The sequence below is a fragment of the Hippopotamus amphibius genome, chromosome 3, assembly GCF_030028045.1.
Source record: "Hippopotamus amphibius kiboko isolate mHipAmp2 chromosome 3, mHipAmp2.hap2, whole genome shotgun sequence".
NCBI lineage: Eukaryota > Metazoa > Chordata > Mammalia > Artiodactyla > Hippopotamidae > Hippopotamus > Hippopotamus amphibius.
Window position 1 is genome coordinate 20,560,283 of NC_080188.1, and position 15,684 is coordinate 20,575,966.

General features: G+C 45.8%; 1 protein-coding gene across 7 annotated transcripts in view; it reads left to right on the top strand.

The window, feature by feature from the left end:
* Positions 1-5,283: 5,283 nt before the first annotated feature.
* LIMCH1 (LIM and calponin homology domains 1) overlaps positions 5,284-15,684 on the top strand; it is a 326,500-nt gene continuing 316,099 nt past the window's right edge. For 6 of the 7 annotated variants that reach the window (XM_057726685.1, XM_057726686.1, XM_057726687.1 and 3 more), the window contains exon 1: positions 5,285-5,426. In XM_057726685.1, coding sequence (XP_057582668.1) covers positions 5,331-5,426 — 96 coding nt within the window. In that variant the 5' untranslated portion in view covers positions 5,285-5,330. Of the gene's footprint in view, positions 5,427-15,684 lie in introns of all 7 variants that reach the window. The other variant, XM_057726692.1, reaches the window with a different exon arrangement.

The following is a 15,684-nucleotide window of genomic DNA, read 5'->3' on the forward strand; positions in this document are numbered from 1 at the left end:
TATGGGAACACAGAAGAAGAGATGACTAAGGTTGCTAAGGAAGTCATCAAAAAGGTGACATTTAGGGCTTCCCTGGTAGCACAGTGGTTAAGAATCCACCTGCCATTGCAGGAGACCTGGGTTTGATCCCTGCTCCAGGAAGATCCCACATGTTGCTGAGCAACTAAGCTGGGGCACCACAGCTACTGAGCCTGTGTTTTACAGCCCATGAGCCACAACTACTGAGCACACGTGCTGCAACTGCTGAAGCCCACCTGCCTAAAGCCCGTGCTCTGCAATAAGAGAAGCCACGGCAATGAGGAGCCTGCGCACTGCAAAGAAGAGTAGCCCCCGCTCGCCACAACTAGAGAAAGCCTGTGTGAAGCAACGAAGACCCAACGCAGCCAATAAATAAATAAATTAATTAATTTTAAAAAAAGGGTGACATTTAAGTCAGATCTTGGGGATGAGAAGTGTAGTACATTCATTTACCACCAATCATAATTCTTCAAAGTAGTATACACTATGACACTTAGAGTTAGTCTTTGTCCGGTTGATTTATCACATTTATATGTTAACAGATATATATTTAAATATGCATAATATCATCAAAGCTATTATTAACCTCTGATTTCTAAGCGCCAGGCAAGGAAACATGTGCTTTATCAAGAAAACAGAGACTCAGAGAGGTTAAATAACATTTTCATTTATGTAACATGTGGCATCTGTGAAATGCACCCTTCAGGGAGATGAACTGACCAAGGGTCCAGCTGTTGTGCTCTGAAGTCTATTGCCATGTTTGCATTGAACAGCATTTCCCACTGGGCTGCCTCCAGCCAGTTACTAAATCCAGCGGGGATTAAGCAGAGATACCAGGGCAGGCTTGTTCCTAGGAGACCCAGGACTCTTTTGGCAGCTGACTTTGGTTCATGGACATTCTGATGGCCTCACTGAAACTTCCTTGGCCTGAAAGGCAGCCTACGACCACGCTTCTACCTGACCTTCCTTTCCTTCTCTTTACTCAGGTCAGACTTGCATTGTGCTCTGACTTTTTCCAGCATTTTCTCCCACAGTTGTTGCCCTAACAAAGTCCTCGCACCTTTAATTTCATCTTGGTGTGTGCTTCTCAGAAGACCCAGACTGTCGCACTAAGTTTGTCAGAGCTCAAAACCCATGCTTTTTACAAAAAATAACTAAAAACGGATTAAGTATCTGAAAGTAAGAATGACAACTATAAAACTGTTAGAAGAAAACACAGGCATAAATCTTCACGACCTAGGATTAGGCAATGCTTCCTTAGATATGACACTAAAAGCACAAACAACAAAAGAAAAAAAAAAACATGCATGAGCCTTTGTCAAAATTAAAAACTTTTGTGTTTCAAAGAACAGCTTCAAGAAGCTGAAACGTTAACACAGAATGGGAGAAAATATTTGCAAATCATATATCTGATAAGGGACTCCCAGCTAGAATATACAAAGAATTCCTAACTCAATAGTAAAAAGAGAAATGACTCAATTAAAAAATGGATAAAAATCTGAATAGACGTTTCTCCCAAGATGTCCAAATGGCTATTATGTACATGAAAAGATGCTTAACATCATTAGTCATCAGGGAAATGCAAATTAAAACCGCAGTGAGATACCACTTCACACCCTCTAGGATATCTGTAATCAAAAAGTTGGAAAATGACAAGTGTTAGTTAGCAAGGAGGTGGAGAAATTGGAATCCTTTTACACTGCTGGTGGGGATGTAAAATGGTGCAGCTAGCAATACTTTGGAAAACAGTAGGTAGTTTTATCAAAAAGTTTAGAGTTATCAAATAACCCAGCAATTCTACTTCTTGGCATGTGTCCAAGAGAAATGAAAACACGTGTCCACACAAAAACCTGTACATGACTGTTTATAGAAGTATTATTCATAATAACCAAAAAGTGGAAGCAGCCCCAGGACCTATCAACTGATGAATGGATATACAAAATATGGTATAGCCATACAATGGCATATTATTTGTCCATAAAAAGGAATGAAGTACTGATATATGATGCAAGATGTGTGAACCTTGAAAACATTATGCCAAGTGAAAGAAGCCACACACATAGGACCACATATTGTATGATTCCATGTATATGAAATGTCCAGAATAGTCAGATTTACAGAGACAGAAAGTAGATTAGTGGTTGCCAGGCCTTGGGGGCATGGGAGGTTAGGGGGATTACTGCCAAAGGGTATGGGGTTTCTTTTTTGGAGGGATTAAAATATTCCAAAATTAATGTGGTGATGGTTGCACAACTCTGTGAATATACTAAAAAACATTGAACTGTACACTCTTAGTGGGTGGATTGTATGGTATGTGAATGATATCTTAAGAAATCTGTTACCAAAAAAATCCATGCTCTTTGAATACATTATATCCCTCATTTGGCATTTATCGTAGAGTATATTGTCTTATAGTTTTTTTCCTAATCAAAATGTTGTTTCACACATCCCAAATAGTGATGATGATCTCTGAATTGTAGGGCTTCTTCCAGATTAGTTTTCTTCATTATATTTTTCAGGTTTTTTTCCAACAGGCATATATTACTTTTATATAAGAAAAGTGGACTCTACAGAAATGAAAATTCACTGTATCCCTTTGTGGATTCTTCTGATGCTAGTACAATCTCTTATACGTAGTAGACGCTTAACAATGATTTGTAAATATTATTGACAATGACACCAGGTTTGAAGTCTATTATGGTTTTAAGTCTTTAGGTCTTTGGTAACTTATGTGAATTTGCTATTTGTAGCAGAGCTCAGGAAAAGCAGATGTGATTATAAACCTTAAAACACTTAAAAAGTATTTTCACTGAAAGAAAAAAATATGCTTTGGTTTGAACACCAATTTTGATAGCAGATGCTTCAGAGATATGGTGGATTTAATCTTTATGCTCATTTTCAAATGGATTCAGATACATCATTTGTGCTAGCGGGCATCCCCTAGTCACTCCATGCAGTGGAATCCACCCAAAGTGGCATCTCGTGTCAGTGTGCTGGGTCATTTGTGAATTATTTTATTTCATGTTTCTTCATGGAGGCAAGGTCATCTTCTGACTATATTTTACTAGCCCTTTCCCTCTGCATGCCTTCTTCACTCTTCTTTATAATTTCTCCTTCCTCCTGTCCCTTCTGGAAGGCAGGGCGGGAGGGATAGTCAGCTGGCTTATCCTGAGCACTAATTGTATACCAGGGCCAGTTTTGGTCCTTTCACATTCAGAATTCCTGTCTGTGCCTCACAATGATTTGCTGAAATGTTGCCATCTCAACCTCATTTGAGGTGAGGAAACTGAGGCACATGTTGTAAGTGGCCGAGTCTGGACTGCGACGGGTAATGCAGCTTGGCGTGCCGTTAAGAGCAGATCTGGCGCCAGGCTGTCTGGGCTTGAATCAGAGCTTCACTGCTCACCAGCTGTGTGACACCCCTCTCTGTCCCCTGCTTTTTTCACAGGGATGGTAATAGTCTATCTTACAGGGTTGGAATAGGGAATGAGATAGTCAATTATTTGTAATGCACTTAAAACAGTGCCTGGCACAATTCAAGTGTCATATAAGTGTTTTAAAAGTAAATAAACTGAAGCCTGCCTGACTCCAAAGCAAGTAATAGTGGAATTTCAGGCCTGCTTTTTGTTCCATTCCCCCATTATAGCAGCAGAATTAGACAAAGGCTAAACTTGGAGTCTGAACAGGGAGAAGACTTAGCTGCCGAGGCACCCTTGGACTTCTTGCCCTGTCCACTGTGGTCTGCTTCCCCCCCCACTCCCCCACCCCCATCTTGCCGGTCTCTCCCATGCTATCATTCCTACCTGATTCTTTCCTTACCATAGGAAGGTAAGGGCCTTCTGTGGGTTCCGTGACCGCCACCAAGCTTGTATCTACCTCAAGGCCTTTGCACCCATCTGGAAATGTTTCTTGAGATGTTTGCATGGTTAACATCTTTCTCATTCATGTCACCTCATCTCATAATCTTGTCAGAAAAACCTTCCGTCATCATCATTTGGGTCCGCGTGGAAAACAGAAGGCATACTCAAATAAAGGTGGCTGAGAAGAGTTTATTAAGGGACGATTAACAGGGTGTGGGCAGGCCCGAAACCAGAATAGGATGGGGAAGGCTTTACCACTGCTGGGCCTGGGGAAGTGGGGTGGGACAAGAGGAGACAGGGAGCCTTCAGAGAACACAAGGAGAGGCCCCAGACAGAGCTGCAGCCTTCCAGCTGAGCGGTGCAGCCAATCCCCTAGCTTTTGGCAGAAGAGGCAGCAAAAATATTCCCACTTCCCTCTCCTCCAGCCTGCTGACCGCCTGTCTCCCTCCCACTTTCAGAACCTGGACTCACGGGTAAGCCTCCCAGGTGAAGGTGGCGAGGCAGTCGGAAGTTAGCCAATAATCTTTTCCCAGGTTGAAGTTTATCTTTTCTTTTATCTTTTTAGCATTATCACTCCCCACTATTACCGCCTTTTGTTTTACCCCATTCCCTACAGAATGTAATTATTTTGAGGGGTGGGACTTCCAGTTCTTCCCCTCCACTTCCCTTCCCTTTTTCATCGCGGTGTCCCCAGCGCACAGTAGGTGCACGATAAAGATAAGTTAAATCAATCCACAGACGGGGACGCAGGTAGCTCGCCCCGAGAGAAAAAGGCTCATAAGGGTCGTTTATCTTTTTTTTTTTTTTTAAAAACAACAAAATCAGGTGACTGAACATCCCTGGCACCGGGTCAGAGGGCTGCCCCTCCTGCCCCCCACTTCTGCGGCCGTGAGTGGGGGACGGCAGGTGCTGGGCGGCCACCGCCGGGCTGCGGCAGCGCGGGCTCCCCTGGGACGGGGACGCGTGCGCCGGGCCCGCCGCGCATCTCCCAGGTGCGGCCCGACCCGCTCGCTCCTCCGCAGCCGGCCGGGCGCGGGGACGTGCGGGGCGGCTGGCCGAGTCCCCCTCCCGGTCGCGTCGTGGGCAGGGCGGGAGACACCCAGCGCTCGCTCTCGGTTATTTTTAGGTGGTGGCTGACACCCCCGCCCCGGGGGGGGGGGGGAGCTGGCAGAGGAGGTGGGGGGAGAGGGAGCTCCCGGCGCCTGGGCGCTCGCTCCCGCCGGGACTCGCGGCGCGGCCGAGCCGGGCGGCGCTGGGAACAGCTGCGGCGGCGTCCTCGGCGGCCGCGCGGCGCTCCTCCGGGACCTGCGCCGCGCGGGGGAGGGGCGGGCAGGGGAGGCGAGCGGGCGGGCGGGAAGGGGCGGGGAGCGCGCTCCTGCGGCGGCGGCGGCGGCGGCGGCGGCCGTCCTCATCCCGGCGGCCCAGCGCTCGAGTGGACGCGGGGCTTCGCAAATGGCTTGTGCCGCTCTCGGTCTGGAAGCTCTTCAGCCCCTGCAGCCCGAGCCGCCCCCCGAGCCCGCCTTCTCCGAGGCGCAGAAGTGGATCGAGGTAGGTGCCCGCGGCTGGCGGGCGGCCTTGCAGGGGCAGCCCGGAGCCACCGACCCGCACACTCACGGACGACAGGTCCAGCCTCGCCTCCCCCCACTCTCTTTTGCCAGCCGCTCTGGGTCCTCCTCCAGGGCCTCGAGCGAGCTGCGACCCCCTGACGCTTTGGCGCTGGCCTCTCGGGCGAGGGTGGGCGCCAAGGTTGCACACTGCGGTCTAGCGGTGCGTGTGGGGGGCAGGAAGCGGTCCCCGGAGCCTCCATCCCTCCTGCCCGCCAGCCGCGCAAATCTCAGCTGCTGCCGCTTCCAGGCGCTGCCGAAGGCAGCGCAGTGCGAGCAGAAGCGCCGCAAAGGCGCATGAAGCGCGAGCCCCGCGAGTCCTTGCCGACGCCGCATTCCGGGGGTCCTGCTCCCCGTCCTACCTCCGCCCCTTGGCCCCCCCTCCCCGCCCTTCCGGAGCGGAGCTGTGCGTGTCTCCACGGAAGCGCATACCCACCGGTGCCTCTGGCTGTATTCCTGGCACCGGGTCAGGTGTGAGGCTGGCACAGGGCAGAGGGCCGGGGAGCCTGCAAGACCCACCTGCGAACGCGCCATCCACACAGACGTTGCCCAGCCATTGGCAGCCCCCACTCCACCGCAGAGGCGGTGGAGCGGCCTCCCAGGTGCTGGGTACCCGGCCCCGTTGGCATATTTCACTTCTTAAATGACTCGGTGGCAGGCCAGGGAAATCACTGGAGCTCTCGGCTCAGTCCAAGGAGCGCTCGCTGGGCGATCCTGATTCTCGATGTCTATCTGTAGATACAGCTTGGTGGCCCTGAGCTCCCGAAATGACGTGTCAGCGGGGATCAGGACACTTGGAGGGCGTGAGGGGGGAAAGGTGACCCCGGGCAGTGAGCCTCTGTTGCGGCGGGTGGCCTTTCTCGAGGCTTAGTGGAAGGCGAATTTGACCCTCTTTTCCTCAGGGACAGGCAGCTCTCCCTCCTTCGTAGTTCAAAGGAAGAAATGTACCGCGAAGTCATGATACAGCAATGGTGAAGCCTGTTAGTACTCAGACTATCACTTAGTGACACCCCCTGTGGCACCGCACATCTTGATGCTGCTAGAGTAACAGAGCTACGCTGGTACAGATTTAAATCTGCTGAGCCTCCTGGGGAAGCCACCCTCACTAATGCTGCTCTAATGCTCCAGCCAGAGGCCTGCTCCTTACAGGGTTAACCCGCTTCATGCAAGCAAGAGTGTCAGGCAGAGTTTAAAAGGATCTCTTTAAAAATAGGGTTAAAGGAACAGAAGAATAAACTTGAGGCTCTATTGCTAAAAGCCCCAATCATGTCTCTCATAATTTGATGGCTAATGACCAGATGAGAAAAAGACCTTGGCTTTTTGTTTGTGATATGTGGCTGGCACGGCTTGGGCTGTGACAGGTGCTTTCTCTGTGCTGCATACTTGGGCTCACAGGACATACAGGAGGGATTTGTAGTCACTGGCTTGGTTGAGTGTTGGAGAACTGTGTTTTTCATGTTCTTGAACTTTAAACTTCTCAGGAGAGATTTTGGATGTGGATGGTGATGAGAGGAGGGTATAAGAGCAGAGCACTTTACAATTCTTGAAGGCAAGCGGTTTATTCCGTTTCCTTAATTGTAAGTAAGACGTACATACTCTACTTTAAAAAATGTATTGTGGTATAAGTTACACACAGGAAAGTGCACACATCTTAAGGGCACACCTCCATGACTTTTGACCTACGTATATAGTACTGTAGCCCCCACCTATAGCACGAGCTAAAACATCTTCTTCAGCCCAGGTCACAGTCTGTTTTTAAGTGGTGGTATATTTTAAGCTAAATATTATGCAGTGCAGAATATCAGCTTTTGTCCTGGTTCCACAGGTTTCAAAAAAAGAAGGGCTTCCTTAGGAAAGCAGAGCCCCATTGGGCCGTATAGACAGTTGGGCATTGTTCTTGATGCTTTACCAGATCTCCCAGTTGGAGAATGTGAAAGCCGTAGCGGGCAGTGCGTGGCTTGAGGACGAAGCAGTCGTGGCGCTGTGCGTGTGCATTATTGAAGCGGCCTATCTCCTTTCAATCGCGGAGTTGGGTTTCAGGGAAAGCAGAGCTTCCCCTCCCAGGCTGTATAAAAAGGTGTGTGCTCCAGGGAGAGATAGAGACCGCCCCTCTTCCTTCCCGGAGGTTCCTCTTGAAATGTAAATGCCGCAGCAGCAGTAACAGATGGTTCTGCGCGCAGTTGCCCAGTGAACAAAGATTCCTCGGCTAATATAGCAATAATGTAGTGCTTAGTGCGAGCTGAGTTCCCAGGGGGACTGTTATCTTGAGACAATTGCATCTCCTTTAGGGGCCCCATTGTCTTCGGCAACATCCACATCGGTAGGGCTTTGTTTTTCACTTTTGTTCAGTTGGTGATTAAATTTCCCACAGGCTTTTTTTTTTTTTTTTTTTTCCTTTTTCTTTTGAGTAGTCAGGAATTTCACCCTTTCAGAAAAATGTTCCCTTGGGTGCAGCAGGTTAATAAACAAACTTTGCAGCTTGTCTCTCCTCTTCAGTCCCCTGCTCTTCCTTGAGTCATGGATTGGCGAGAAAACTGTTCATTCTTCACAGAGGCTCCCGGAACAAGCTGCAGGCGATCACTTGTGAGTGAGGAATTTCTCAGCCTGCACCCTTGGCTATTCAAGGGCTGTGTCACTGGGCAGGAAACGGTGGCCTGGGAACCATGCCCCCACCTCACCCCAGCCCCAGCTTCTGCCTTGGCTGGCAAAGGTGAAAGCCCTGACGGAGGTCACAGGCCGGGTGGGAGGAGTTCTGCAACACTTCCAGTGACTTTTTATAGCCGTCAGAGCAGGCTACGTGTCTTAATGTGGCTTTGGGGAGACTCCTGAAGGAAACAGCAAACGTCAAGTATTAACTCCGGCTACCAGCAGGCTAGGGCCTAACTTGCTTCCACATTCCTTTTCTAGAAGGCCTTCCAAAGCAAAGGGGCAGTGAGTGCAGCGCAGCGGGTAGAGGTCAGGCTTTGGGGCTGGGCAGCCTGGGTTGGAATCCCAGGTGCATTGCCTTCTAGCTGTGTGACATTGGACAGGCTGTGTTTCCTCTCCTTTTGGTTCTAAATAGTTTCTTTGAAAGCTCACTCCAGTCGTTAACAACGACAGAAATTACAGAGAGATATTGTTGAAAGCATCTGTAGAACAGGGGTGCTAAAAGTAGCTTACCTACCTCGAAGGAGTGCTGTGAGAAGGAAATGAGTTAATACAATTAAGATGCTTAGAACAGTACACAGCATTTAGGAAGTGCTGCATAAGTAGTGGTCATTATTACTATCACCATTATGTTACTACTGCTATAATTATCACTACTACCAGTCCTACTGTGGTACTGCTACCATCACCACTGCTATCTTTATTAATACTGTTAGTGTTATCATTGCTGTTTCTATTATTGTTAATAACAGCTACAGCTGATTTTGAAAGAAAATCTTCAGAACCCTGAGTTTTTTAGTGTAAAAAATATATAATTCGGTTGTCTACTGACCTAATTCTATTGTCTAACCTTATTAGCTCCAAATACCTGAACTAGAAGTCAAGTAGGTGCTGTGTGTTATTCTCACTAGGGTTAAAAGGGATTTAGGCATCAGAGGAAGACCAGTAGTATCAGCTGAGAAGATGATCCTGAGAGCCCACTAAGGCTTAGAAAATTATTCCTCGATATCACGTTGACTATTTAAGTTCAACGCATAGTCTTTGTTACCAGACTCCAAGCAGAATGCTCAGTTCCTCTCCTCTTGCAGACAACCCAACATTTAACCGTTATAGAAGTGGTGGTTGTCTGAATATTCATCTGCCATGTAGTAGTGTTTTGTGTATTGAAGTTGTGTCAGCTCCCTGTAGAAAAAGAATAAATCCCTCATTTATTTTCCTCCCTCCTTCCTCCCTTCTTTTTCCTCTTTCCCTGCCCACCCCTCCCCCCACCCCCTGTGATGGTATTTGTTGAGTTACAAGACTTTGTTAGCAGGTAGATGATTCAATTTTCTTGGTCTCCCCCCCTCCCCTCTCCGCCTACAACAATATTTATCTGTTCTAATCTGTAGTTCTTCTCTGCAATGCCAGACACTTGCTGGGGAAACAGATGTCGCTTCAACTCAGTTTAAGTTGTGATTTGGAGCAAGTTGCCAGGTCTTTAGGGAGGGGTTGGAAATTTCAACCCAACTCAGCCTTACTTCTCAACTTGAGACGTTTCTGGACTCCTTTAACTTTCATCATAGCATGCCTGTGGGGCTTGGTGCTGAATATAATCTCATTTGTGACCTAATCCATATTTCACATGAGTGGGAACTAGTGCTGGAAGGGATCAGTTCATCATTTTGGGTCATTTCCCCCTGCTCACATAGAATTGTTTTCTTATTCAACGGGGACCTGATTTTGAAGATTAAAAGCACCGAGGGTACCTTCGCTCTCCAAGACTGAAAACTGTTGTATTGTTTGGCAGTTGGGAGAATTTATGTGTAGCCTTTGAGAGAAGGTAGCATTTGGTGGCCAGTAACATAAGACATTTGTGATGTAACGATGAATGAACATATGCCATAAGTTATATAGTCGTTCTAATTCTCCTCCTCTGTCAGGACTTGATGACTCTTACATCTTTTTACTACAACAAAGATTTAACTTTGCATACGGTTCTCTACTGTGCCTGGAAAGCTAAGGAAGAGGAAGAAAAACTTTTCTGGCTAGATCAAGAAAGGAGTAGTGGTCTGAATAGATATGGAAATGAGAGTAGGCAGCATCATTGTCACGATGACATTTAAATAGTCTGGCTTGTTTGTATACAAGGGCTGCTATGACACAATGCTGTCACGTGGTAGGAGAACAGTGAGGTCCCACAGATTTGGGGAAAGAGGAAGTGGAGTAGGAGGTGGAGCTGGCTCTTCTGGCCCCAGCATCTCCCTGGAAACCGAGTTTGTATCATGCAAGCTCCAAATGAGCTCTGGCCACCAAGAGGGGGTAGGTGGGGTGTGTGTCCCCAGCAACTGGATTTCTGCATCCCCGGCTCTCTACTGATGGATGACAATGGAGCCATGATGCGGACATCTGGCCGGGGATTCTGTGGGTGGCAGCTGGTGCTAGGTGGGGCCAGGCAGCTCCTGGAAATTGGCCTGGCAGCTTCTCTTGTTGCTTTGGACTATCCTGAAACTTAAAAGTGTCATAGCTAGGGGTAACATGGTGATGGTGATGGTAATGACGGTGATGAAGCCAACGCTCATGATGATAAAAGCTGGTATTTATTGAGTGCTTACTATATGTCAGGCAAAGGGTGAAAGAGTCATTCATCCCTTACAAGTAAGTACTGTTATTATCCCCATTTACAGGTGAGAAAATATCTTGCCCAAAGTCATAAGTAAGTGGCAAAACTAGGACTTTCATCGAAAGCATCCTTTCTTAACTTCTACAGATATGTGCCCCCAGATATCCAAAATTTAGAGCTGAAGACACTGGGGCTTCTAGGAATTAGGAGACTTGCCCAGGGTCACCTGGTCAGGAAGTACTGGTTAGAGTCAGAATTCGAAACCCAGCCTGTCTAACTTGGAAGCCCTTGTTATCTTTTTTTAAAAAATTTTTTTATTGAAATATAGTTGATTTACAATGTTGTGTTAGTTTCAGGTGTACAGTAAAGTGATTCAGTTGTGTGTATATATATATTCTTTTTTTTTCATCTTCTTCCATTATAGGTATTTACAAGATATTGAGTATATTTCCCTGTGATATACAGTAGGTCATTGTTGGCTATCTATTTTATACATAGTAGTGTGTATATTTTCATCCCAAACTCCTAATTTATTGTTCTCCCCCACTCCCTTTTGGTAAGCATAAGTTTGTTTTCTATGTCTGTGAATCTATTTCTGTTTTGTAAGTAAGTTCATTTGTATCCCTTTTTTTAGATTCCACATATAGCAATATCATATGATACTTGTCTTTCTCTGTCTGGCTTACTTCACTTAGTATGATAATCTCTAGGTCCATCCATGTTGCTGCAAATGGCATTATTTCATTCTTTTTTATGGCTGAGTAATATTCCATTATATATATGCATCACATCTTCTTTATCCATTTGTCTGTTGAAGGACACTTAGGTTGCTTCCGCATCTTGGCTATTATAAGTAGTGCTGCTATGAATGTTGGGGTGCATGTATCTTTTTGAATTATGTTTTTCTCTAGATATATGTCTAGGAGTGGGATTGCAGGATCATATCCCTTATGTTGCTTCCTCCATTTAGGACCATGTGTGAAAATTCCTGTAAGGACTGAGCCCTCTGTTCCTCTGACTGTGCAGAGCCCCTGCCTTTTTTCTGAGGCATGATGTGGATTTCAGAAGCTATGGCTCCCTGGTTTGTTTTCCTTCATAGTTTGTACCTTTCCGCTGCCAGGACTGAAGGGCTGTCCTCATTGGGACAGGCCTTATATTGGGTGGGGGAGGGGGTGGGAAACCAAGTAGGTGGTGCTACCAAGGCCCTCAGGCAAAAGGAATCAGGCTCCGAGCCTTTGCTGGCTGCCTTCACACCGTGCTTTGCTAAGGCGAAACTGGGGATTGGAGTTGTCTGTAGCTCACGGTTGCTAGAACCTGGTTTCTGTCTCCTGTTGTTACAGCCTCCAGTCATGCAGTTGAAGTTTTACTAGGGCAAATGGCCAATGAGTAAGTAATTAGCTTAAAACATTTTTGAAAAGCTTGCTGATTCATTAATGTATGATTATGGATGGATAGACTAGAGTAGTTTATATTTATGATATTAGGGACCATGGCTCTCTTGTTAGAGTTTTACCTCCAGTGGCTCTTCCATATGGCGATGAATGAAGGTCCAGTCTATGTGTGCTCTAGCATGGTCTAAGGGAGAAGGTGAGCAGATGCATTATTCCATACTTTACCTTTCCCAGAAGAGTTTGAGTAAAGACCTAATACCTGTGTGATCTGTTTTGTGCTCCAAATACAGGTGCAAAGGGCTATCTCTTCCCCATGCCGATGTGTTTAAGCACTGTCAGCACTTCTGTCTGAGACCTTTACCACAGCTCCTTCACTCTTACCTGAGAGTTCTCCCGTCTGGACAGGAGCTCACCTGGGAACAGTTTTGTTGTTGAGTTCAGCAAAGGCAGATCCTTCCGAGAGAGGAGATTGGCAGCCTCTCCTGCAGGTATCCCGGTCCCATCCTGAAGCACTGAAGAGTCTGAAATAAGTAGCTCTGTGACTTCTGGGAATCTTGGCTTGTGGTCAACATCCCTGTCACCTACATTCCAGTCTGACCCTCTTCATTTTGGCCTTTATTTTCATGGTTGAGCACTGAATCACTTAACACTAGTTGGATGTGTAAAGCAGCCAACAGTTTTCTACTTTAATAATGATCGAAACTTTTTATTTTTTTAACACTGGTTGGTTTTTGACTAAACTACTCTCATTGGAACTAGATTTTTGTTTTTTTTTTTTGAAGCCCAGTTCACTCTTCTGTGGTTTAGAAAACTGTGTGATACAATTTGATAATATTTCCCGTCATTTGTTCCTAAGGATGTGTGTGTGTTTACTTTTGAACCAAAGGAAAGCTATCAGATAGAATCTTTTGGTGGGGGGAGGGTAGAGTGGGAAAAAGAATGACTTCAGTGCAGTCAAATGAGGAAAGAAAAGGATAATAGAACTTTGTTTTTAAGTAATTGAGAAATATAAAAAATAGTCTAAATTAGAGAGTTACTAGAAGATACAGGAAAAAAAATAGTCCTTAAAAAAAGAACGATGGAATATTGGAAAGACTTCTGCCTGGACACAGGGAGATGTTATAGCTCTCTCTGCAAGGAAGAATGATGTCATGGAGTTCAGTTCTGCTGTGGTAAAATTCCATGTTTGCAGGGTTGAAAACAACGCTCCCAAAGAGATCTCCTCATGCAGCTAAGCCTGGTGGGGTGGCCGTCGAATCTTGGGGAATTATCTTTGGCATAAGGGGAAAAAACCAAGGTGTTGTAGTCATACAACATGCACCTAAGGAATATGTCAGCTGACACCTTTTCCCACTAAACTTATACTGTCAGCAGAACTGCATCCTTTTATCTATTGCTGGGACCTTAAGGATAAAATATTGTTTAGGCTGAGAAAGCTCCATGTTTCCACGGCTCTGCATTCTAACTATGGCTGTTACAGCCATTGTAGGAGACAGATCGGCCTCCTGGTCAACCTTAGAAGTGAGGGATGTACCCCACCCATCTATCCCTAAATAGCCCATTAGGAGACCATGTAAGAATAGACCTGCACTTGTTTTTGTTTTCTATAAAGGTCAAGAGCAGAAGGGCTTGTGGCTTTTTTATTTTTACATCCCAATACTGTTATAAAAAAGTTCTCAGTCTTATTTTTTACCGAGTGGGGCGCTAAGTGAGGAACTGAAGTTTTTTATTGTGGAGTAGATGGCTCTCTTTGCCTCTCCTAAGAAATATTTAAAAAAAATGATATTCAAAGAGTTATTTATTTTATTCTAATGGGAAACTGAATGAAGGCTAGGATAGGTTTAGTCGAATGGTTTAAAATATGAAAATTATTTGGGATGCTTGGCTGTCACTCACTTATAAATTCACTTCAGTGTAAACACTGAAAATAAGCATTAATGGTGAAAATAAGCATTTATGTGTGAAAGTGTTTTAAATAAATTTTAAAACTCATTTCCTGAGAAGTGTTAACGAAGCTCCAACCATGTACCAAGCATAGTACTGAAAACCAAGCTTAGGTGGTGAACAAAATAAACATGATTCCTGCCCACAGGAAATACACAATGTAGTGGTGGAGTGGTGGTGGTAGGGGGTAGAGCTTAAACAGTAAACTCATAATAACAAATTGGGAGAACTGCTATGACAACAAAGAATGGGGGACCTAAGAGAAAAGAATTTTAGGCAGACAAGGACTCATAGTGAAAGTAATATTTAAGCTAAGACCATTGAAGGGTACTGAGCAAGGGAATTAGATTGATGCTAATGTATTGAGATAAGAGCTTGTGTGTACACACAACACATGCTTTTAGGCTCTTACAGTTTTCCAAGTGTGTTGAAGGCGTGTGTGTAGGGGATGGGGCGGAGGGGGGAGCTGAGTAAGAAATTCTTGAATATTCTTGGGGGCCACTCAGAGTAGGGTTTGCATGGTGGTCTACATACTGTTTAGGACCAAGGCACAATAAATCAAGAGACCCTCTTCTAGGAGAAATGGCAGAGAGGACTTTGGGACTTACATTTGAGCCTAGACTCTGGGATTAAAATTCTTACCCAGAATAGGGGCTGTAGATGCTGCACTCCACTCTGACTCACAGAGGTCCTCTGATTTGGGAACATGTCCCCAAATTCCTCTAAAAGAAGGTGTTTATAAACTAATAAAGTCACATGTCATGTGGGAGCCCCCTAAATTGTAAACTCTGTGACTTAGGTTTCTTTTACCACTAGAAACCACCATCTCTAGATCCAACTTCCTCATGGTCCAACATGGCTGCTAGAGATTCATCATCACATCACCTTTCCAGCAAGCAGGTTGGAGGAAGGAAAAATGAAGAGTGCATCTTTTCCTTATAAGATGTCTAGAAAATTCTTCCTCACACTTCTTGTTCCATTTTATTGCTCAGAATTTCAGTAACATGGCCACTCCAGATTGCAGGGGAGGGTGCAGTGTTTCTGGGTAATAATCTGGGTTCTATTCCTCAGGAGAAAGGGGAGAATGGTGGTTGAGGTAGGGGCACCCTGAAATGCCCCTTCTCTACTTCTCCAGGGACAAATCCTTCCAGACAGGGCTTAAGTATGACTGCCTCTGAGGCAGACTCCCTGATTCCTCTAAGCCCACTAATCCTTCTCTGTGCACCCCTGACATTTAGAATTCACCTGTGTTAGAAAAGTTGTCATATTTCACTGTAATGAAATGCTTGCTTGGGACCTGCCTACTTTGATAAACCCCACAGCTCTTGCGGCCAAGGTCTGGGTCTTAGTGATCGTCCCTCTCTTCTTCGGTTTATTCACTTCGCTCCCCATTAGGGCCCCAGAGCCATATTCCCCACTGCCCAAGAGAATTCTCAGTGAGCCTTTGCCCAGCTGCGATTGCCTGATTGGCACTTGGACTCTGCTGTGGCAGAGAAAATAGACTCTGTTGCTGCCCTGACAGGAAGCAAAAAAAAATTTTTTTTTTTAAAGATGTTAAAAAAAGCAGTTTGCCCAATAGTTGCCTGGAGACAGTCAGTGATTGGACACTTGGAAAGTGACTC